The sequence below is a fragment of the Lycium ferocissimum genome, chromosome 2 (assembly GCF_029784015.1).
Source record: "Lycium ferocissimum isolate CSIRO_LF1 chromosome 2, AGI_CSIRO_Lferr_CH_V1, whole genome shotgun sequence".
Lineage (NCBI taxonomy): Eukaryota > Viridiplantae > Streptophyta > Magnoliopsida > Solanales > Solanaceae > Lycium > Lycium ferocissimum.
The window spans coordinates 62,835,983-62,858,857 of NC_081343.1; the positions used below are offsets into that span (position 1 = coordinate 62,835,983).

The 22,875-nt window shown below is 34.5% G+C and overlaps 3 protein-coding genes across 3 annotated transcripts; all 3 read right to left on the bottom strand.

The window, feature by feature from the left end:
- Positions 1-232: 232 nt before the first annotated feature.
- Positions 233-2,611, bottom strand: LOC132048295 (protein DETOXIFICATION 14-like). The gene is made up of 7 exons (XM_059439202.1): positions 2,239-2,611; positions 1,589-2,133; positions 1,399-1,485; positions 1,249-1,305; positions 925-1,163; positions 544-749; positions 233-458 (listed from the first exon to the last, which is right to left on the bottom strand). The coding sequence occupies exons 1-7, from the start codon at positions 2,476-2,478 to the stop codon at positions 417-419; spliced, it is 1,416 nt and encodes a 471-aa protein (XP_059295185.1). The 5' UTR covers positions 2,479-2,611; the 3' UTR covers positions 233-416.
- Positions 2,612-4,535: 1,924 nt separating this feature from the next.
- On the bottom strand, positions 4,536-7,630 carry LOC132046677 (protein DETOXIFICATION 14-like). The gene is made up of 7 exons (XM_059437388.1): positions 7,306-7,630; positions 6,173-6,717; positions 5,985-6,071; positions 5,839-5,895; positions 5,500-5,738; positions 4,840-5,045; positions 4,536-4,741 (listed from the first exon to the last, which is right to left on the bottom strand). The coding sequence occupies exons 1-7, from the start codon at positions 7,552-7,554 to the stop codon at positions 4,685-4,687; spliced, it is 1,440 nt and encodes a 479-aa protein (XP_059293371.1). The 5' UTR covers positions 7,555-7,630; the 3' UTR covers positions 4,536-4,684.
- Positions 7,631-8,936: 1,306 nt separating this feature from the next.
- On the bottom strand, positions 8,937-11,972 carry LOC132046678 (2-hydroxyacyl-CoA lyase-like). Its single transcript, XM_059437389.1, has 2 exons — positions 10,530-11,972; positions 8,937-9,322 (listed from the first exon to the last, which is right to left on the bottom strand). The coding sequence occupies exons 1-2, from the start codon at positions 11,937-11,939 to the stop codon at positions 9,008-9,010; spliced, it is 1,725 nt and encodes a 574-aa protein (XP_059293372.1). The 5' UTR covers positions 11,940-11,972; the 3' UTR covers positions 8,937-9,007.
- Positions 11,973-22,875: the final 10,903 nt, after the last annotated feature.

Sequence of the window (22,875 nt, forward strand, 5' to 3'; positions counted from 1 at the left end):
GATAAAATATATTTGAGACTTTTTTATAAAGTTTAGCTTTAGGCCACCAATTTGAGAGCCGCCCATGTCTGAGCTAATGGCTTGTATGCGAGTATGAAGGTGACGAAGCGTTAGCGTGAGACTGACAGAGTTTTGCTGACTTCTGATAGGAACATAATGACTTCAAGAGAAGTAAAGTCGGATACTCAACCATGTCAGAGCTTTAAAAATCAAGACAATTGTAATAAAAAGATCCTTAATTTCTATTATAACCAGATGATTCAATACAAAGTTTTTACTTTTAGATGTATAACAATTAGCTTAAAGACTTGACTAGTGTAAGTTAAAGTAGCTACTACAAATGGAAATGGCCCCATTCTAATTTCTAATCCAAGAAATATGTTATAAAAAGGCATATTTCTGTATCACTGGGCTTCTTAAGATCTTCCTTCGTGTATCCTTTCTCTTGCCTTCTTTGCCTGCATAGTCCATTCTCAAAAAAATTCAATAACTAGAATATATAATGAGAAAAGAGAAATATGCCAAAAAAAAAAAAAAACTAACCTGTTTTTCCCAGTCTGCGGAACATGTTACAATAGATAGAATAATGGATTGTATAGTAGAACCAACCACTATTCCAATCCAAAGGCCCTTTGCTTTGAAATGTAGAACGAATCCTAACACCACTGCTAAGGGAATTGCAGTCAAATAAAATGCCCCTAGATTTATATATGCCCCAATATGCTGCCATCCACTTCCCCTTGCTATACCTGTTTTATTGTTAGAAAATTAATCTTAGTCCAACTACATTGCAATATTTTCTTAGAAAACTAATAAGGTTAAATTTAAATATAGTCAATGCACCTTTTTCACATTTAAGTAACTAAACTACGTGCGAATTAGCCAACAAATAGAACTGCAAAATATGTATGCTTGGAAACTAACCAGAGATGACTGCTTGTAAGCTGTCTGTGACAATGGACAAACATAGAAGAGGAGTCATTGAAGCAATATAATCCACCACTTGCTTTTCATTGCTAAATGATCTTCCCAGTATATGCCTGCTTCCCAACAGACTTGTGCTTAACGCTACTGCCTCTATTACTGCAAGAAACAATACTACTTGAACTGCCATTCGAGCCCTTCGAGGATTCCCAGCTCCCAATTCATTTGAAACACGAGTACTTTAAAATTAAAATAAAATTAAGACAACACACAAGAGAAATGAAGTAATAATATGGACATGGTAGATAGTTAATTCAGTCAAACCTTGCAGCAGCTCCAAAGCCATATGGTATAGTGAAGTGTAAAGTGGAAATTGTTAAGCTGAGTATGAAAAAAAGATATATCAGAAGTATTTCAACTGAAATTGACCAAAATTCAACCAATATGAATAAGTTGTGGATCAGAATATGATACCATATTGACAACACTGATGCCTCAAGTCTTGGATTTGGTAAAAGACCTGACAGCAAAGTAAGCACCTCAAGTGACCACCATTTTAGGCTACAATAAGAGTATTGACATATTAGAATATTTGAGGCATTCAGATAACAATAAGTAAATACTTCATCCAATTGATGACTTATTCAGGAAGATGAATATTTACCAAACCATAACAGCAGAAGGGACAGCCAAACGGAAGAATTCTTGGATACCAAGGAAGGCATCCATGGAGAAAGGCGCTCGAGTCTTCTCACAGGAGCTAGAAAATTTGACATAAAATGCAAGAAATAACACATACAACCAGGTGGATATACTGAAGGCTATAGCAGCTCCAATGTTTCCTAGCTCCAATTTGAATATGAAAGCCCAACTTATGGGCAAATGGAAGCATAAAACAGCCAAGGAAGATAGAAGCATAGGAAGAATCAAGCTCTGTGTCTGCAAGTATCTAACTAGTGGTTTAGATATTGCACCACCAAACAAAGCAGGGATTACCCATAATGAATACTTGTGCGCTTCAATTGAGATTTCATGATCTTGTCCAGTCAATATAAGCAACTTGTCCATGAAGAACCATAACACACAGATTGGTATGCATACAAGAAACAGAGAGATTATAGCAGTGTAAGTATATGAACTCAGTTTGTGGTATTGCTGAGCTCCATAAGCTTGTCCACATAGTGTCTCCAACCCACCAACTAGCCCTGACTATATATCATACAAAAAAAAATATATATAAGATCACACTCAGCCTAAATCAACTAACTTTAAATTTTGAATTTGCCTCTAAACTAAAATGTAGAGAGGACTTACAAGTAGGCTGAAACCGGTGACATTAGTCAGAGAAGTAGCGATGGCAACACTAGACAGGGCTAGTTGTCCAAGATGTCCAACCATCATGATTGATACAACTTGCAAAAGGTACTGAAACACTGTGACTGCCACCATTGGAGCAATAATGCGACTCGTCTTCTTCAGTTCTTGAGATAAAGCTTCCCAACTTATCTGCCATCTCTTTTCTATTTTCCAGCTTTGTGGCAACTCCTCTTCCATGATAGTTCTACTTGTTGCCACTTCAACAGACGAAGACCCTTATAATATATTGATATTAACAATTAGAACTTCTATAAATGTTGTTTCTAACAATTAGAACTTTTATATATTGATATTCTAAGATTGCTGTAGTCAGAGAAAGATATGCTTGCTTTGTCATTTACATGTTGTAAATGTTCTCTCCCTTCATCTTTTTAGCCATTATTAAATACAATTTTAGTTGTTGTAGCAGTATCCCATTTGTCTTTTGTTTGATCTGGACTATTTGAAGGCTCCCAATTGACTACTAGTATGGCCTCCCAATTAACTCGTATAATACATACATATTGTTGATTTTACCATTAAATTATATAAGGATATTAACTAAACTTCGGTAGTTTTAACTTTTAAGAATGACAGTTACCATATTCTGTACGATTTCCGTACATTGCTACCAATAATATGTTCTTTCCAAGGGGTTTTTATATGTCCTAGTTGGCTTATTGCACCAATTTTGCGTTAAAATCTATTTAAATAATTAAAAAAAAAACAACAGACCCCAAAATTGGATCTGGCATTCTCTTGCTTTTGAGAAGATTTTTATATAATCCAACTTGTATGTCGTAGAGATGGGTTTTTTCAATTTTTTTTTAATTATTTAAATAGATTTTAAAATAGAGTTTTTGTTAAAAAAAAGATTAAAAATTTTAAAAAAAGAGCAAGCGGGGAGGGAGGCGGCAGAGCGGCAGTGGCGGCGGTGAAGTGGGCTATCGGAGAGGTGGACAAGTTTTTGTTAAAATTAATTTTTAATGTAAAAGTTTTAAAAAAGAAAGCGGTGGCGGCGGCGGAGGAACTATCAACAATTTTTTTTAAATTATTTAAATGATGTTTTTGTAATTTTTTTTAACCAAAGAAGGTGGGCTATCGGAGAGGATGGGTTGGGTTTTTCAATTTTTTTTAATTATTTAAATAGATTTTAAAATAGAGTTTTTGTTAAAATTAATGTGTGGCTTATTTTAAAAAAAAAAAAGCAGTAACATGACATGGCCCATGTCCTTTGGTTTAAAAAAAGAACCAAAGAACCAAACATGTTGATTTCTGCTTCGTCTATCAAGTTTGGTTTTAATTTGCCTACTGCATACATTGCTACCTAATAATAGTCCTTTCCATTTTTGGCTTATTGCACCAATTTTGCGTTCAAACAACAGACCCCAAAATTGGATCTGGCATTCTCTTGCTGAGAAGATTATATAATCCAAGTTGTATGTCAAAAAAAGAAAGGTGGGGGGTGGTGGACAAGAGTCAGGAACCAAAATGATGTGTATTTTTTTAACCAAAGAACCAAAGTAATGTGTAAAAAAAGAACCAAAGAACGAAACATGTTGATTTCTGCTTCGTCTATCAAGTTAGGATTTGCCTACTGCAAGTCATTTTTCATGCGTTATGTATTTTTCTTTTGCAAAAAATCTTGAAAAATCATGCGGCCTACCTATTTTTTATTTATTTTTTGCACATTATTTTGGTCACTTGGCTTCCTTTTTTTGCATCATTTTGGTTCCAGGCTCATTTCATACTTGCACCCTTTAATTGTGATATTATTCTAACAATGCGCCTTTCAATTTATCATTTTTTTAGAAGGAACCTAAAATGTAACATATGAAGCCATGTAATGATGATAATAAGTGTACAAGGAATGAAATTGAAACTACTTGCGTCTGCCTATGTCTAATTACAACTCTATATGTCAAACCTCATAAATCCAGATTCGATTGGAATAAACTGAATACGCGCAGGACTAAAGCAGAATTTGGATACTAATTAAGAACCAAAAATGAAATTAATTTGTGTATAAATTATGAACTTATTAAATATTTTCAAGAAACATAGACTTCGTTGTTTCATAAACTGTGTCCATAGTCCATACTTATCGACTACTAAGCGGGACAGAGATTACTTACTGAGCAAATAAATAAATTTTGCCCATACGTCAACCTTTAAAACAGATCCAAAGGCTCTGATTATATCCCTTTCGCAGATGCACCCTCATACATTAATTATCTTCTTAATTGGAGATAATATAAATCAACGGGATTTGCACCAGATCAGATTTGATTTTATAGCCAATAGCAATAAATATAACCTAAACGTGTACACAACCAAGTTAACATAAATTATAAGCAAACGTGATCCTCTATTTTTCTTCATGTCTTCTTTGAATTAGTCCCCTCTATTCGTTCTCTTCTGATGATCTCCTTTCTGATATCCTCTTCTTAGCCTTTATTGCCTGCAAAATCCATCAAAAATATAGGTGAAGCAAGAGATGATAGTTAAAAAAGACTTAAGGATCAAAATGAAAATTAGGAGAAACAAATAAAAGTGGACCTGTTTTTGCCAATCAGTGAAACCTAGTATGAGGGAAAGACTAGTTGCTTGTACAGCAGAACCAACCAACAGTCCAATCCAAAGCCCCTTTGCTTTCAGATTTACAAGAAAACACAGTACAGCAGCAACTGGGATTCCAACTAGATAGAATGCTCCTAGATTCACATATGCGCCAATAATCTGCCACCCACTTCCCCTAGCTATGCCTGTTTATTTCCAACATAACCCAAAAATCACACTACATAAAATACTATTTCTTCAAATTCAACTTCATGTACTCTTTATTCAAACTTCAACATAGCTTGTTTGGCCAAGCTTTTAAAATCAACTTATTTTGAAAAATGTTTTTTTTTTTCTTCCAAAAGTGAATTTCAAAAAGGTACTTTTGGTGAGAATCAATTTGAAAAGCACTTTGCAATTAATGTTTGACCAAGCTTTTAAAAAGTGTTATTAAGTGTTTTTTTTTCTCAACAATGATTTTCAAAAAATTACCTTTGAGAAGGAGCTACTTTTTTCCTAAAATTTTGGTCAAACACCTCAACTTTGAAAAAAAAAAATCACTTTTGACCTTAGAGAAGCTTGGCCAAACAGGCTATAAATATTGTCTAAATGCCTACTTAACGATCATAGAAAGATATGATAAGTAGTTAGAAGACTTGCCACAAATGACTGCTTGTAAGCTATCTGTGATGATTGTTAGACACAGAAAAGGGGTAATTGCAGCAACATAATCCACCACTTGTTGATCATTGCTATAGGCTTTACCCAAGACTCCGCGGCATAAGAAGGTGACTGTGCTCGCCACAACTGTCTCCGCAACTGCAAGAAACATCGCAACTCTAACTGCCACTAGAGCCTTCTGAGGATTACCAGATCCCAATTCATTCGACACCCTCGTGCTGTACTTGAGCCAGAAATTGTAGTCTTAAAGACATAGCAAGGATGCATATTCTTGTGATGTTTTTGAAGTTTTAAGAAACGCATGAATATTGAACTAACCTCGCACCAGTTCCCAATCCAAATGGTATAGCAAAATGTAATGCAGAAATTGTTAAGCTGATCAGCGAAAATATGAGGATCAGTACTATATATACAAGCGATGAATTGAGCATAAAATAGGTTTATCATGACTGGTGCATACATACCATATTGATAGTACTGATGTTTCAAGTTTTGGATTTGGTAAAAGGCCAGATAGCAGAATAAGTATCTCAAGTGACCACCATTTAAGGCTATGACGATTTCCATTGCAGAAAAACAGATCAAGAAAAATTAATCAAAAATGTAGTAAGACTACTTAAGATTGTTTAATAGCAAAAGCCGTACTTCTTACCAAACCATTAAAGCAGATGGAGTTGCATAACGAAAGAATTGTCCGATAGCAAGGAAGGCATCTTTATTCAAAGGAGGTCGAGTCCTCTCACAAGAACTCGATCGACTGATGTAAAACACAAGTAATGCTACAAAAGTCCAGATTGAAAAACTAAAGGCTATAGCTGCACCTGATTTTCCTTGTCCCAACTGAAATATGAAAAGCCAGCACAGAGATATGTGGAGACATAAAACCAGAAAGGCGCTAAGGAACATCGGAAGAATCAAACTTTGAATCTGCAAATATCTGAATAGGGGCCTAAGAATTGCACCTCCAAATAGTGCAGGGATAAGCCAAATAGAGTACTTAGAAGCTTCAACAGAAATTACAGGGTCTTGTCCCATTAAAATGAGCAGCTTGTCCATGAAGAACCACAAGATACTGATTGGGATGCACACAAGGAGTAGAGATATTACTCCACTATAAGTATAAATACCGACTTTCTGCCATTGATTTGCGCCATATGCTTGCCCACACAGAGTCTCCAAACCACCAACCAGCCCCGACTGTTTCACATTTACATATTCAACATAAGAATTTTGCTAAAAGTTTTCATGTCCTATTAAGAAGTTAAGGTGATCACTGATTTGATGACCATGTCTAAGGTTGAAATGCAAAATCAACCCATTGTGTAACTCGCCTAACAGCTCAAGTTTAAACGGACGGGGTAATGACCATGTTTGGCTACCTGAGAAAACGGGTAGAAGTCAAAATAACCCATCAAACTATTGGGTGAAAACGGATCAAATGGTGTAGCCCTGTGAGTCAAAATGCAGCCCGAACCCAAACATACAAAATCAAACTTGGAGATACATAATAATGTAACTTGATCAAATAATTTAAGAAAAAATATATTGTTTTTCACTTTTTCTTTTCAAACAGCAAAATGAAAAAGGAGGGATGTTGGACCATATTGGACAGGCAGAGTTATGACCCGTCCATCCTTACCAAACCATTTTACCCCAATCACGCTTTGGACGGGGTGAATCATGATCCATTTATTAATCCGACCCGCTTTGAACCGTACAAATGTGACTTAACTCGCTCATTTACAAACCTCTAAGATTTAGCAATCACAATGATAGAGGACTTACAAGAAGAGAGAAACCGCTAACATTGGTTATAGAATTAGCAATAGCAACACTTGACAGGGAAATCTGGTCAAGATGTCCCACCATCATTAATGATACAACTTGCAATAGATACTGCAACACTGAAACTGCCACCATTGGTGCTGCTATATAAGTCAACTTCTTCAGTTCTTTATAGTAAGTATCCCATTCCCCTGTACCTGTTGTTATAAATCTTCTGTTCTCTCCATTTTCCAGTAACTGCTCTTCCATGGATTCAGCCTTGTTTAAATTTTGTAAAAATAGATACAGATATATGGTGCAGCTGTGATTTGAATTGGACTGTGCATACCAACTTTTAAGTTCTTCGTATCAAGTGCCTCGACAATAGTCCCTTTCATTTGCTAAAATTTTGATTGTATATATAATAGTTTACTGTATGAGTTAGACAATCAATTAGTGCTCCAGTTACATGGAATTATTTAATCCAAGTAGTCTGCTATTTGATGACTCATTCGTGCTTATACAAACCTTTTGTGTTACCGGAGACTTCTTAAGTCATTGTAGTTTAAGAGATCCCCAAATCACGTCCTAGATTTCAACGTTTATTAGTGTGGTGTAGGCACAACGCGGGAAAGAAATAATATGATACTCCCTTGTCCCCCATTTATATCCACCAACCTTTAAGACTTTAAAAAAAGCTTAAAAATTTAATACTTTTCATGATATTCAATTGTAGCTTCAAAGTTTTGTGACTTCGAAAAATTTAACATTTTTTATTAACCTTTAAGATATATTTTTTCATCAAATTGATATGACTTTTTTTTTTTTTAGATAGTAATAGGAGGCAGACTAAAAAGTTGACATATCAAGGAACTCAATAAAACAAATTATAATTCTTTTCATGTACTTTTTCAATTTTTCAATATATAAATTTTAATCTTAAAATATTAAGTTAATCTAATCCAAATTGCCATCATTAAGAAGAGACAAAGTTGAGAGGTTCATACCATGTCACAACAAATCTTTCTTCTTCTTTCAATGGCAGAAATGAACTGAACTTCAGCAATCATATACTATAATAATAAAGGAGGATGAATGATTTTTGTCGTCCTCAGGTTACATAAGCATCCTTTATTGGACTAAAGTGTGGGAGTAATAGGGTATTAGCAACCAACGTTATATCAGTAGTAGTCTTTTTTTTTTTTTTTTCCTTTCATTTTTTGAATTGAAGCAACCTCCTAGGGAATTTTTTTTTTAGATAGTAATAGGAGGCAGACTAAATAATGATTTAACGGAGACATATCAAGGAACTCAATAAAACACCTGAGGGATTTAGATAATAAATTTGAAGTAACCTTCATATCCGTAACAAGGGTGATTAATTCACCCTAATTTACGTCTAACAATGTCGTAATTGAATACATTATTTTTCATCCACTACGTATACGAAAATTCATTCATCACTATCAACAGTTAACTCAAGACCATCCTCTATCAGTGACGACACTACTTGAACACAGATTATAAACTCGACGACTTAAAAGTATCCTTCATACAAACATTAAGAATATGCCATCATTAAGGAGAGACATTCACTTCTCCTATTCCCTTCGCTATTATTTTCCTCCGCCGATGAGAAGTTCATACCATGTCACAACAGCAATAGACATGAACTGAACTTCAGCAATCATATACATACATAAATAATCAGAGACCTCCAACCTCAGTTTTTGTGCTGCATCCTCCCACTTTCAGCACCAGCATAAGGATCAATTGTTACGTTGATAACAGCAGGCTTCCTAGCAGAAAAAGATTCAGTAAGTGCAGATCTGAGTTCATCTGGTGTCCCAACAAGGTATCCTTTTCCTCCAAAGGCTTCAATTAGAAGATGATATGATGCACCAGGAACAAAAGAGGTGGGTGCTGGATCTTCTTTGTAAGGCCCGGTGATTTCTTCAGAGTTCCTCCTATCACCACCGTAAACTCCGCCATTGTTAAAGACTATAACCACAACAGGGAGCTGATAGCGAACTAGGGTCTGCAGTAAATAAATTACTGTGAATAAGAAGTGTAAATGAAAGTAAACCAAGAAATTTATATGGGGCCAATGGGCCACAGGTAAGTTATTCTAAATAATAATGTAACTCGGAATTAGAAGGAATGCCTTCCCTAGCAATTGAATTAGAATAAACTGAGGATTTTAAGTATGTGTTGCAGTATAATGTTGCATTGTAAAGAGTGTAATCAATACTATAAAGTTTTAAACAAAAAGTTAAAAAGAGATCACAGTATCCTTAAGTAACGAGGAGGACTAACAAATCCTCACAATTGTAAGAGGTCACCGCCATAGGCAACAGGGGACAAAAAGTTAAGCAACTGACATTGCAGGCATTAACAAATAGGTAAGAGAAATCATAACTCACACCAGAACCTATCTAAAAGGGTAGCACAAGATGGATGCAAGTACTGATAGAGAGGTTATGGGCCCAACATGAAGAAATAGGAAAAAAGGGGAAAGGGAATAGGTTTCAGTCATTATAACTGCTGGTTGACGAACAGCTGGTGGGTTCAATGACCCATCGAGTAGCTTTCTAAGGGTATCAAAGCAAGATGATCTTAAAGTAATCGTGTACTTATGAAGTTGGGTCCATATTTCTATGGATAGAAAATGAAACTGATAATTTTGCTTAATCAATCTTAAAGCGTGGATGCGCTTATCAATTTTACCAAGTATTGATTTCAACATCTAAACAGATCACAAGAATCCACTTTACATTACCATGTGAACAAAAAATCAGTTGGGTTTTAACTTAATGAAATTGCAGCACAGAACCTATGAATATTCAGCTCCATAAATTAGCAAAATATGGTCCAGTACATAACTGTAATTAGTGGTTCATTACAGGTTAAGATCTGTGCAGAAGTTCCACAAGAGAACATCAAACGCCATATAAAAATTAATCCAATGTTAAGAAGTCTACATTATTCCAATTATGATATCAGTTCTGAAAACCAACGTACTCTAGAAAGATAGCAACTGCTGTTGACTATTAAATCTGACTAACCCCTGAAATTGCCAGTAAGCAATTATATAATGAAACTACAAAAGAATCATCAATCTACAACAAACTGGAAGGACATTAACTGCCTATAGAAGTTATCTAAGGTAACAAACTAAAGTCAGTCAGATGCTATTAACATAGGATCGACAGAAAAGACAAGAAAAAGAGAGAAAGACGACGAACCTCAACTTCCATGGCACTGAAGCCAAATCCCGAGTCCCCTTCAACAGCTACTACAAGCCTTTCAGGACAAGCAACAGCAGCTGCAATGCAGTACCCCAAACCAACTCCCATTGTCCCCCAAGTCCCCGCATCCAACCGAGTCCTTGGCTCCATCTGAACTAATACGGATCGCCCCACATCCATAGTATTCGCACCTTCAGAGACAACAACCGGAGCAGGACTTCCCAATTCCAATATTGCATCCCTAATAATTCTCATTGGTGTCATAAAATTAAATGGTACAACATCTTTTGCCAGCTGCGCCTCCATTTTCAAAACATTTTCCTTACTCTTCTTGGTTAATGCCTCAACCCAAGGATGGGACTTCCCTAAACAAAAAGGGTCATCCTTAATCTCCTTATGTAACATCTCAACAACCTTAGTAGCATCACCAACTAACCCTGCACATGGTTTCCTTAACTCAATCTCCTCCTTATCAACATCAACTAAGATAAACTTCACATCCTTAGACCACTTTGGTGGCTCTCCAAAATGCAAAAGCCAATTAAGCCTCGCCCCGACGACCAATGCCACATCACATTTTCCAATTGCCAGTGATCTGGCGGCGGTAGCAGCTAGCTCATGATTATCAGGCAATAACCCCTTTCCCATTGGTGTTGGCAAAAAGGGTATTCCAGTACTTTCAACTAAATTCTTCAAAGCATTTTCAGCTCTAGAAATTGCTGCCCCTTTTCCAAACACAATCAAAGGCCTCTCTGCTTGCCTTAACATACCAGCCGCCTTTTCGATTTCCGAATGCTTAACAACAGATTTAACATCAACCTCCTTAATCCTACAATTCTCAGCTTCATTAATCAATTTCTCTGCTTCAGTTTCACTAATAGTTTGATGAAGCACATCAGTAGGAAGATCCAAATAACAACCACCAGGCCTACCCGACCCGGCCCAATCCAAAACACTGAAAACACAGCTAGGTACTTTCATTATATCAGTAGCTTTAGCTGAGTATTTAGAAAAGGGTTTAACAGCTTCAATTTGATCTAATTCTTGAAAATCGCCCCGACCCGAATCTTTCTGATCACATGACCCGGAAATCATGACCATGGGCCAAGTATTAACGGTTGCATTGGAAAGTCCGGCGAGCCCATGAACGCAACCCGGCCCGGAAACGGTGAGTAGAATTCCGGGTCGACCCGTAAGATAACCGTAGGCTGAAGCAGCGTAACCGGCGGATTGCTCATTGTGGAAAGCAATGAACCGGATTCCTAACCCGACCGCCCGGTTCGCTAAGGAAGTAACGGGTATACCGACCACACCGAACATACGGTCTACGCCGGCACGTGCAAGGCACATGGCAACGAAAGTGTTGCCGTCGATAGTAGATGCGGTGTGGTGATCGGTGTTAGACATTTTGAGGATTCCTTTACAGTGATTGATTTTCTTTTTCTTTTGGGATGTAGAGAGAATCAGTTGGGATAGTGTATTTAGGAAAGGGCACATGTGTTTGGTTATTTATAAGGATTTTTGGTTAGTCTCTCCGTCCCATATTAATTGTCCACGTAACTAAAATATTCGTTTCAAATTATTTATTCATTTATAAAATAAAGATAAAATTAATTTTAAAAATTCATATTTTAATCTTAACAGTAATTGTTTTTAAAAGTAATCAATAATAATTTATTGAAAAGATATAAGGATATTCACTTTTATATATGATTTTTTAGGGCGTATAAAGCGAAAAATGGAATACTAATATGGAAGGAGGGAGTAAGTTAGAATATTATTAGATTCTGTCTACCCCAGAATCCAGGTCACTGTGGCGGCTTGAGGTTGTCCGAGGCGGTGTTTGGAATGACGAAATTGGTTTTGTCTACTCATTCAATACTTTGATTCTGTGACTGCACGCTTGCCAAATGATAAAGAAAATTTTGATTTTAACACTTAAAAGTTAAACAGAAAAAAATTCAAATCACAATTTTTATAGTCTGAAATAATCAAAATCTATTAAAAATAAAGTAAAAAGCAGATTTGTATCCCGAACAATTAGCGGGATCGACTTATGTAGGAATAGGATAGAAGAAAATTAATAAACAAAGACCTCCATAAGGAAAATTTAAAGTGTGTTTAACAGTGTGGCATTGTCCTTAAGTCCGTTCATTTCTTGGTCGTGTGGGCGTTACTAGGCTTTGGGTTTTTTTGTTGTAACAAAAGATAGCATTTTCTTGATGTCTCGAATTAAATTTTTATTATGAAACAACTTCTTTTCTTTTCTTTTTCTTTTTTTAACATTAGATAGAGTACTAAATAAAGACCTCCACAAGGATAATGAGAGTGTTCAATAATATTGCATTATCAAATCCTTTCATTTCTTGGTTTTAATTTTTTTTTTACAAAAAATAGCATTTTCTTGATGCTTCAAATCAAGTTTTATTGTGACACTTGTTATTTCCTTTTCTTTTTCCCTTTTTAACATTATAATGATACTAGACAAAGACATGCAAATTGATGTTGTCCAACAAAATTGGGGCAAAAAGCCACACACCAATTGTAACCTGATGGAGTATATCTTTCTTTTCCATTGCTTATAGGTTTGACGAAACGCTCTCCACACATGTCAAGTTGGCTTTGACGTCTCAAAATGAGTTCTCAAAATGAGAAATGAAAACGACATTACCGCAAGAAGTGGGCAAATTTTGATTTTTGTGTCATGTTCATGCTTATTGAAGGAAACAAATATCCCGAGCCAAGTGGATATCTATCTTTTTCTGGAAGGTTTCAACCCCATTTTGTGCCAGCTTTTCCTCGAGGTCATCATATATATTGGATTATCAATGTAAACGCAAGTTAATCGAAGAAAGTTGGCTTCGAAGTCATTCCAAAATAGGAGTCCAGAGGTTGTTGATATGTGAACCAACTAGATAAAAGCACTTCAATCAACATCAATATGTACCAACGAGGCAACATCTGCATAATCATGTCTTGTTACTCCTTTTTTTCTTTTTTTAGTCAAATAAAACACATCACTTCTTAAGAGATCCTAGATAATTTGGTGTTGATTAGTTGAATACGACTTTAGATGATATGCATTGAAAGCCAATATAAAAGAAATATGCACAGATCTTTGGCTATTTCTTGCATTTCTTTGTGACGTCAAAATGCTGGTTATGCCTTTATAACATCTTAAAAAAAAAAAAAAAAAACTTCCATCGTTCCTGATGGACAACGATATGCTTTTGTAACTTCTAAAAAAAAAAAACTTTCATTGTTCCTGATGGATAATATGTGAGTCTCGGACTAAGGATGAATAATTTGACTGTTCGTTAGATGGACCATATGTTCCATTAAATCACTTAATCGAATCGGAAGAAAAAAAGGACATGAAATGAACCACAAATATTGGATGAATTATTGACCCTTAAAATTAGCATACTGCTGAGGAGGAAGAATGAACCAACACTCATCTCGCGGAAATTTTCCTCATCTGATTAATGCGATTCAACTGATGCATGCCAACCTAAAAAGATATCATTGCTTTGAGCGGAACCTTGCTGATTGTACTTCAAATGCACAAAAATTTTTAGAAATTGATGAGGAGTTTAGAAATTTTTTTAGACAGTCAGAATCATCACTTTCATCAGTACCATAAGTTCATTGAGTCTGCATATCAACATTTTGGACCAAAATACAAAACCAAAATTGGCATCTAGTCTACATACAGTTTCTTCTACACCCTAAAAACCAGCTTCGTTAAATGCTTCAAAATGCAACTGGACTTGATACATATATAACAAGAAAGAGAAAAAGGAAAAAGAAAAGAACAGGTTTTGAAGATCAGACTACTTAAATTCTAAAAAAGTTATATAGACATCATCCACGAGAACCCAGGATGAGCATATAACTTAATATATATATATATATATATCACTTCTATAAATAACTTAAGTTAATATATAAGTTATAAGTATATAAGACATATATATACTGTCAAACATATAAAAACAGAAGGATATATATAGACAAAAAGTTAACATCTTAATATATATATATATATATATCATATTAGGCTAAACTTATATAACCATACTTCATCTATAATATATATATACTACAAAAAAAAAAAAAAAAAAAAAAAAAAAAAAAAAGAGGTTTTTAGGCAAAGGCAATTGCCCTTCGTTTCGATCTTCTTCCTCAACCACGTTGTCAGGTGCAGGGGCTTTCATTTCCTCTCTTTAACATCTTAAAAAAAAAAAAAAAAAAAAAAACTTTCATGATGGACTATTTTCAGGGCGTAACATCTTTTTAAAAAGTAAAAAAAAAAAAAAATAGGGAACTTTGTTACTCTAGGTTTGTCCGTTAATATCAATCCGAAGAAAAAAAAGGACATGAAATGAACCACAAATATTGGATGAACCCTTAAAATTCAATTAGGACTCATCTCGGAAATTTTCCTCATCTGATTAATGGACTGATGCTCTATCCTCAGCTTCTCATCAGAATCATCACTTTCATCATTACAAGTTCAGTCTGCATATCAACAGTACAAACCAAAATTGGCATCTAGTCTACTACAGTTTCTTCTACACCCTAAAAACCATAAATGCTTCTGCAACTGGACTTGATACATAATAACAAGAAAGAGAAAAAAGGAAAAAGAAAAGAACATGAGCAGGTCAACAAGAGCACAAAATAGTCCAACAAAGGCCAATAATTAGGCTCCATCTTCATCTGATTTTCACGAATTGCCCTTCGTTTGAAGGATCACTGGAGGGTCCTTAGGTTTGTCCGTTAATATAGCATCAAAGTTTGGAAAATATAACATAAATTCAATGAGCAGGTGAGGCAGACAAAATATTAGTCCAGAGGAACATAAATTCAATGAGGCAGGAATCCAGGAGATAATACCTGCAAGACAAAGCGGTAATTTCCAACATTTACAGGGCCAACAAGAACGCTTTCTAGAAGCTGGTCATATGTCTCATCCTCAGCTGATCCAACATATATGAGCTTCCATTCCAAATCTGCACGAGGCCACGAGCATATAGCAGAGATTATTGGATGCAACCAACATCAAATAAATCATACTTACAACAACATCAACAGAAACAACTAGGCCTCACTTCCAAGCTAATTGGGTTCAGCTACATAAGTCCTCACTAACCATGTCTCTCCATTTAGACCCATATCAATCAAATAACTACATTAAAAAAAAAATAAAAAAAAAATAATAAAAAAAAAAGGTGATACATTTGGTAGTTTAAATCTTGAAAAGAGCCAAGAGCCAGAATATATCCGGTTGGAAAAAAAAAATATATCAGTCTGGTGGAGAATGTCTATCTGCAAAGAATGTAGCTTCTATTCAAGGGTTCAACCAATCTACAGATCATTTTACTGAAACTTTGATCCTAAAAAGATAAAAGGGAACTGTGTTACCAAAACAAAAAGATGCCGAATAGGGTGGCTTTATTAAGCAAATATATGATCTCCCAACAGGTGTAACTACATGTAATAGCACATGAAAGAAGCAACGTAAATTGGAAAAGTATGCATCTAAAATAGAAAATCCTCAGCAGCAGTAGACTCTGCTCCCCCTAATTTTTAGCATATAACAAAGATATTTATCTCAATTAATTCAACAGAAGCATGTATCTCCCAAAGTGATCACTGTTTGCAACGGACACACACAAAATTAAACTGACAGAAGCACCTGTAAGATAGAAGGTGCCCTAAAAATGCTAAAATATTTAGTCCATTCTCTTCCCTAGTTAACTACCTAAAGAGTCTAAAATGCTGGGACAGATGGTTGAGGTCCAAATGATCATTTGCTGTTCTGATATGGAACCAAATAAAGCCAACCAGATTAGGAGGACTAACATCCGCCTTTGGTTTGACTTTAGGGTGAGTAAGCAACTGAACTACACTATCCAGAGGCGAATTTAGGTGTAAAAAAAGGTCACGCCCATAGTCACCCGATTAAACTCGGTATATTATGTGTATAATTCTTAGAAATATATCTGATATTTACCTTTTGGAACCCATGCTACAAAAGGCATAATGGTGCACTTGGTTGAAAGTTAAGTTATTTACCTAGAGTTTCAAGGATCAATTCCCCCTTTATGCATTTTCTTTCTCCTTTTTTTAGTAGTGCACCCATCTTCTACAAATCCCAGATTCGCCTCTGACACTATCATCTATCTGTTCTTTGAATTGATGATTTGATGTCCGCCTCCGGGCAGATTAAAATTTCCCAGAGGGGATTATTCATACCATGGGTCACAAACTAATTCATCCCCTTCCAGTTTTTCCAACCTCCGCCAACTATCATACCACTACACCAACTCCTATGAATTTTCTACAAAAATAGGAGATTTGATTGATTCAGAATGAAGGGACTCACTTTGCCCGTTAAGAGTAGGTAACCCGTTCCCTGTCATTGTTTCAATTGCATTCTATATCTGTTCAGCGAGATCAGAAAATCACCGTCAATACCTCGGTCTGGGTCCAAGATAATCCTTTGTTCCATAGCCCTGGGGCTATTTAATATTTACAACTAGCCAATTAAGAAGTCTCAGATGTATTAGCACTTTACTTTGTTATATTTTTATGTATAGCTTAATTGAAACTCAATAAGATGAACACCTGGTTTTCCACCCTGTATCCCAGAAATGAAGCTAAGGATAAAGACATATTAATCCCCATATCCAATTTTTCACCCAAATACGCATTGTTAATCCCCTCACAACAATCGATTTCACAAAAACTTCTATCCAGATCCAGTCCCTAGTCTGATGGTATTATGTTACCCTCTAATCCCTTCAACGAACCAAACAGCCACAAAGGAAATAATGCAAAATAGGTTATCTGATTCATCTTATGCACTAGGATGCAGAAATGCAGAAATGGAGGACTGTTGAATGTATTAATGCTGCGCATAAAACATGCTATTAAGTATATTATCTATACTATATTAAATGCACGAAGGGCCTTAGAAAGGTTGACTGAACTTTTTTCCCTTCATTAAAATATTCTACAATAGATAAAATTGTCATTTACTATTTTCCTCATTAAATATGTTGTAATTATACATAAAAACTCATATTATACTATATTTTTTGGAAAGTAAAAAACTTCACCGCTATTTTTGGTATATTTTTTTAGAAAAGTAAAAGAATCCACCACTTCCTAATATGTAAGACTTTATGCGAATACTTATATTACTTTCCACTCCAAATTCTTTCCAAACTCAAATTATGGTAACACTTACATTATAAAGACATAAGTACTCCTCCATTTTTTAGGACACAAGTACTCCTCCGTTTACCAAAATGGTTTCAACATGTCTCTTTCATATTTTTTTTTTTTTTAAAATATCAGAATTCATTTATTTATGTTGTTTTATTGTAAAAGTATGTAGGTACTGACGTTGTAAATGAATCAACATATTTGAGTCCAAAGGAATATTTACATGAAGAGGGTTGCTTTTGAAGTTTTCACCTGTGTCGTCAATCTTGAATCATAGTCAGGCATTTGTTCATAATAGTTTTATTCCATTAATTTGCCTTGTAATTTGTTTTAGTTGGTTTGTTCTGTCTATATATTCGACTTTTTCTTATATTATATTTAGTTATCTACACGGGGAGGGCTGCTTTTAAAGTTTCCACATTTATCGTTAGTCTTGAATCATTCTCGGGTATTTGTTCATCATAGTTTTAGTCCACTAATTTGCTTTAGTTGGTTTGGTCCACCTATATTTCCGATTTTTCTTATGCTATTAGTATAGGTTTTGTTTAGAAAAGAAGTGTATTTTAAGTTGGATAAAATTGTAATTATGCACAAAACCTACTACTATATATTTTTTTAAGAAGTAAAAAGCTCCATTATTTTTGGTAAACTAACAACTGCCATAGGGAATATCTCTTTTTGGGAAAGTAAAAAAACTCCCGTTATTTTTGGCAAACAAAATTTACCGTAGGAGTCCTTTTTTTTTATAACACTAATAGTAAACATTTTTGGAATAATGAAGAATCTTTTTCCCCTATGATTCCTTTTTTGTAACACTAATAATACATATTTTTGGAATTATAAAGATTTAATCCAAAAGTCATACGTAGGTAAACCAACTAAAACTACAAAAAAATAGATTATATTAGAAAATTTTTATTATTTAATAATTTTTCTTAATACTTATTTAACTAATGTTTATTAAACCTTTATGATTCCTTTTTTGTAACACTAATAATACATATTTTTGGAATTATAAAGATTTAATCCAAAAGTCATACGTAGGTAAACCAACTAAAACTACAAAATAGATTATATTAGAAAATTTTATTATTTAATAATCTTAAGACTTTGAAATCAAAAATGTTACTTATTAAACCTTTCATTTTTTTGAAATAAGAAGTCCCAAATATTTAAAAGTTCAAAATCGATTAAAATTGTACCATCAAATATATTCTAAATGAATTGTACTCACAAATAGAAACTCTCAATATTCTTTTATATATTAAGTTATTTCACTATTAAATGAACATGAATTATCAACAGAAAGTTACCAAGAAAATTCGTCGCTAATCTTATTTAGTGATGGATTAGTAACGAATTATCAAAAATATTTTCAGCTATGAGCAATTTAGTGATGGATTAACGACAACGTTCGTAGCTAAGTTCATTTTTTCCCTTTTCCCTATAGTGTTTGTTGTCAATGAGGTACAGGCTTTGGTCACGCGCAATAATAGAAATCTTAGCTGCAGGTCATCAGCAAATGATAATAGCAGTATGTTATGTACTTATCAGTTCTAGAAAGGGAAAGCTTGAACCCTAAGTTCCCTTTCTTGAAGCTACTGCTGGAACTAACATCACGACACCACCTCCCCCACCTTGAACCAACTAGAAAGCATACTTTACAAGGAAAATGGCAAGATACTTCATTGCTTTTAGGCACAAGCAAATAATCTAAACCATAGCAGATACATATTGCCAGAGACGATAACCGTCCAGTAGTTTGATGATCAAATAATCTCAAAAATATTTCCCTGCACACCTAATCTTTCAGCATTGTTAAGTTTCCCAGGTGACTCATAATCTCAGACTCAATCCAGGTACAAAGTGTGTCAAGGACTCCAACATGAAGAACCCACAAATTTTATCAGCTCCTAGGGCCGATTACTCCCATAGTTTCCATTCGATTTCCTCCGAGCATTTGAAAATATGTAACATTGCTTATATAATGCTACCAATTACAACAAAACATGATTGAAAGAATCACCTCACTAACAAGAACCCCACATCAACCAAATTTATGCACAACCTTTTTGTATATGATGTGATCTAGAAATTTAGCACGTGACTACTTATGTGAATAGCCATTTACCCCAAGTGGTTTAGCTCATTTTAGCAAAATTACTTATGGTGTTGGTTAGCAGTGCATTTTAGCTTCTCTAGTAGAGATTAGCTCGGTCTAAAAATTACATCTTTTTTCATTCCATTGTAACTATTTTTGAAGAAATGAAATAGTATTAGCCCTAGCTTAGCTCTTAGTTCTTCCTCTCTCTTTTTTTCTTTTTTTTTTTTCTTTATTTCAAACTAATAAGTCAACTGGTGAGCACTTGAAAGATCTATGTAAATTCCAGATTGTATCAGTATCTGGTAGAGAAATACTGAACAGAAATGGCCTCAAAGTTTGGCTCCCTGAAACAATTGAAAAAATTCCAGATGTAAGCTCAAGCATATCGACACATTTTATTTGACATCAACAAACAATTGAAGATATTCAAACAACCATTTTAGAAAATGAAGATCTGCATAAAAACCCACAATTTTCCAATAGCTTATAGCTAAACTAAGGCCTCGAGTGAAATACTAATTCCGATAATAAGAAGCAGATGTAAACAAGTTAGTCAAATCAATTCAAAAAGGAGTCAACTTTGTCGTATATGAAAACAAGCGTAATAGGTGAGGGACATAGATAGAAGAGTACCGTCTTGGAGAGGAGTGACGCACTCGTAAGATATTTCAAACTGGAAAGGGGCCAAAAACGACGACGGATTGTCTAATACAGCAACATTCGTGATGTTCACCGCACTCATTATTCTAGCTACTGATAACAACCCTTGGAATTATAAACCTTTGGTCAGAGAGAGCAACCTCTTTTCACCGCCATAACCAAATAATACTCTATTGATTATTTAACACAAAGAAGAAAGCAGCTACTCGATGGGATGCTTCTTTTATACTGTATGTATGTACTACCGGGTATAGCAGGTTTCTAGCATTGGCGGGAGTTCTCATCTGGGTTATGTTATGTGTCATTCCCCTGCCCAAATTGTATTGGATGTGAATGGTTTTAGGGGTTATTTGGTTTATTGAATAAGGCGGCATATCTTGTGATAAAGTTTGGGATTATGATTTTGGTTGGAGATATACTTAGCCCCGTTTGTCCATAAATACCAAAAAAAAAATCACTTTTTTTTTGAAATTTTGGAGTTGGAGTTGGAGTTGTGTTTGACCATAATTTTTTAAATTATAGTTTTTAGTAAAATATAGTTGTAAAAAAGTGAAAAAAGTGATTTTTTTTTTAAAATAAGTTTTTTGAGTTTTTGGTATTCCGAAATATAACTTCAAGTTGTATTCGGAATTCTCATGGCCAAACGTTGATTCCGGAAAAAAGTGAAAAAAAATTCCGGAATAAAATGAATAATTCTTATGGCTAAACGGGGGCTTAATTTCAAAATAAATTTATCAATAAATTTATCCTTCAAACTTGATACTATTATTTTATTCCCATCCGGAAAGTGGGATAAATTACTCTCAAAATTATAGTCCTCAATGACTTTGTCCATGAACTATATTTTAAATTGTTAATCTCAATTATTTTACTGATAAAATTTATAATTTTACAAGTTTTGACCTTTTATTTCAAAGGTTTGATTTTTCTTCGAGACAATGTAAATTTTAATCATTGAAGTATTTTTATTTGCAATCATTTATCTACGCTAAATAGTTTATGAGTTTAAGTGTTGTGCATCATCGGTGTATAAGATTTTTTACACTATCAGACAATCTCAAAGGTAAATGATTAACTCAATAACTTTTTAGCATTTTGACATAATTATTTATGACCATAAGAAAATATTAAAGGCAAATTGAATCCTAATGGGACTGATATCCAAAATTATTTCCTTTTTCAATATTAATTATCAAATCTAAGTTTTTCATCGTCTTCTCTAAGAGAGAAGGTCCAAACCTCAAACCTTGATTATTCAGAATGGTGACTTAATTCAACAATGTCCATCAATATCACAACCTTTGTGTCAACTAACATCTTAAGCAATGTGCTCATTTGTTAATTTATCCTTATAATAACTCAACCATAAGTGGATCGTAAGAAGGGTTCAAGCAAAATGAGGAAATCCTTCGTAAAAAAAAAATAAAAATAGAAGCAATTGAAAAATACAATACTTTAAATAGAATCATCATCTCTATGTCGAGGGAAAACTCAGACCATCGAAATGGTGGATTCATTCAAGGGGTTCATTCATGTATGTTTAGAAGAAGGAGAGAGAAAATAGATTGACTTTTGGTCGGGGGGGAGAGTGGAGACGATGGAGACGAAAAGGAGAGAGAGAAAAGCTCATTGTTTGATATTCTTTTTTTGCAAAATATTTACCAAAAATAAAAATTTAAGAAAAATTTGGTAACCTACGATCATTGTTACCTGATAGTGTAAAAAATAATACACTAACAGTACACCAAACTTAAACTCATAATTTATTTCATTTTACTTTTATGCACAAAATTAAGATAACAGTAAGACATTTTTGTAAAGATAAATATTTATTATTACTCTATTAGCTAACTTCGCCATTGCCGCTTCTATAGCACACCGCGCTCCTACCAAGCGATTAACAACGCTTTCCTTGACGCCTTCTAAAATCACCAACCACCAACTCCTACGATCATTACCTTTAGACGCCTTTTTCACTTCAACTAGCCACCGTCATAAATCACCTCTTTCGCCAACCTTCACCATGTAATCATTACTCTTGACAATTTGAGCTCATATTTAACATCAGCTCATTTGCCCAATTACCGCAAATAACCGCATTCACTATGCCCACCGTAAAATACTAAATATGGTATCCATACATATCATAACATACTATCACCTTTGATCACCATCGTACTGACCCCGCACACACACCATCAACTTATAAAAAAGAGAGTGGTGGCAATTTGAGCCCATATTTAAAAAATTAGCTCATTTTATTCATATATTAGTCAAGTTCAGGGTTTTTGATTTTCATATTTCGATAGATAATTATAAGTTCGGTAATTCGGTATTTCCGAA

Bases quoted from the DNA above. Each gene is read 5' to 3' on its own strand.
- LOC132048295 (XM_059439202.1), bottom strand. From the start codon at position 2,478: ATGGAAGAGGAGTTGCCACAAAGCTGGAAAATAGAAAAGAGATGGCAG. The intron at 1,306-1,398 runs GTATCATATTCT...TTTCATACTCAG, and splicing joins GCATCAGTGTTGTCAATATG to CTTAACAATTTCCACTTTAC. The intron at 750-924 runs GTTAGTTTCCAA...ACAATAAAACAG, and splicing joins CTTACAAGCAGTCATCTCTG to GTATAGCAAGGGGAAGTGGA.
- LOC132046677 (XM_059437388.1), bottom strand. From the start codon at position 7,554: ATGGAAGAGCAGTTACTGGAAAATGGAGAGAACAGAAGATTTATAACA. The intron at 5,896-5,984 runs GTATGTATGCAC...TTCGCTGATCAG, and splicing joins ACATCAGTACTATCAATATG to CTTAACAATTTCTGCATTAC. The intron at 4,742-4,839 runs GTCCACTTTTAT...TGGATTTTGCAG, and splicing joins TCACTGATTGGCAAAAACAG to GCAATAAAGGCTAAGAAGAG.
- LOC132046678 (XM_059437389.1), bottom strand. From the start codon at position 11,939: ATGTCTAACACCGATCACCACACCGCATCTACTATCGACGGCAACACT. The intron at 9,323-10,529 runs GTTCGTCGTCTT...TATTTACTGCAG, and splicing joins TCAGTGCCATGGAAGTTGAG to ACCCTAGTTCGCTATCAGCT.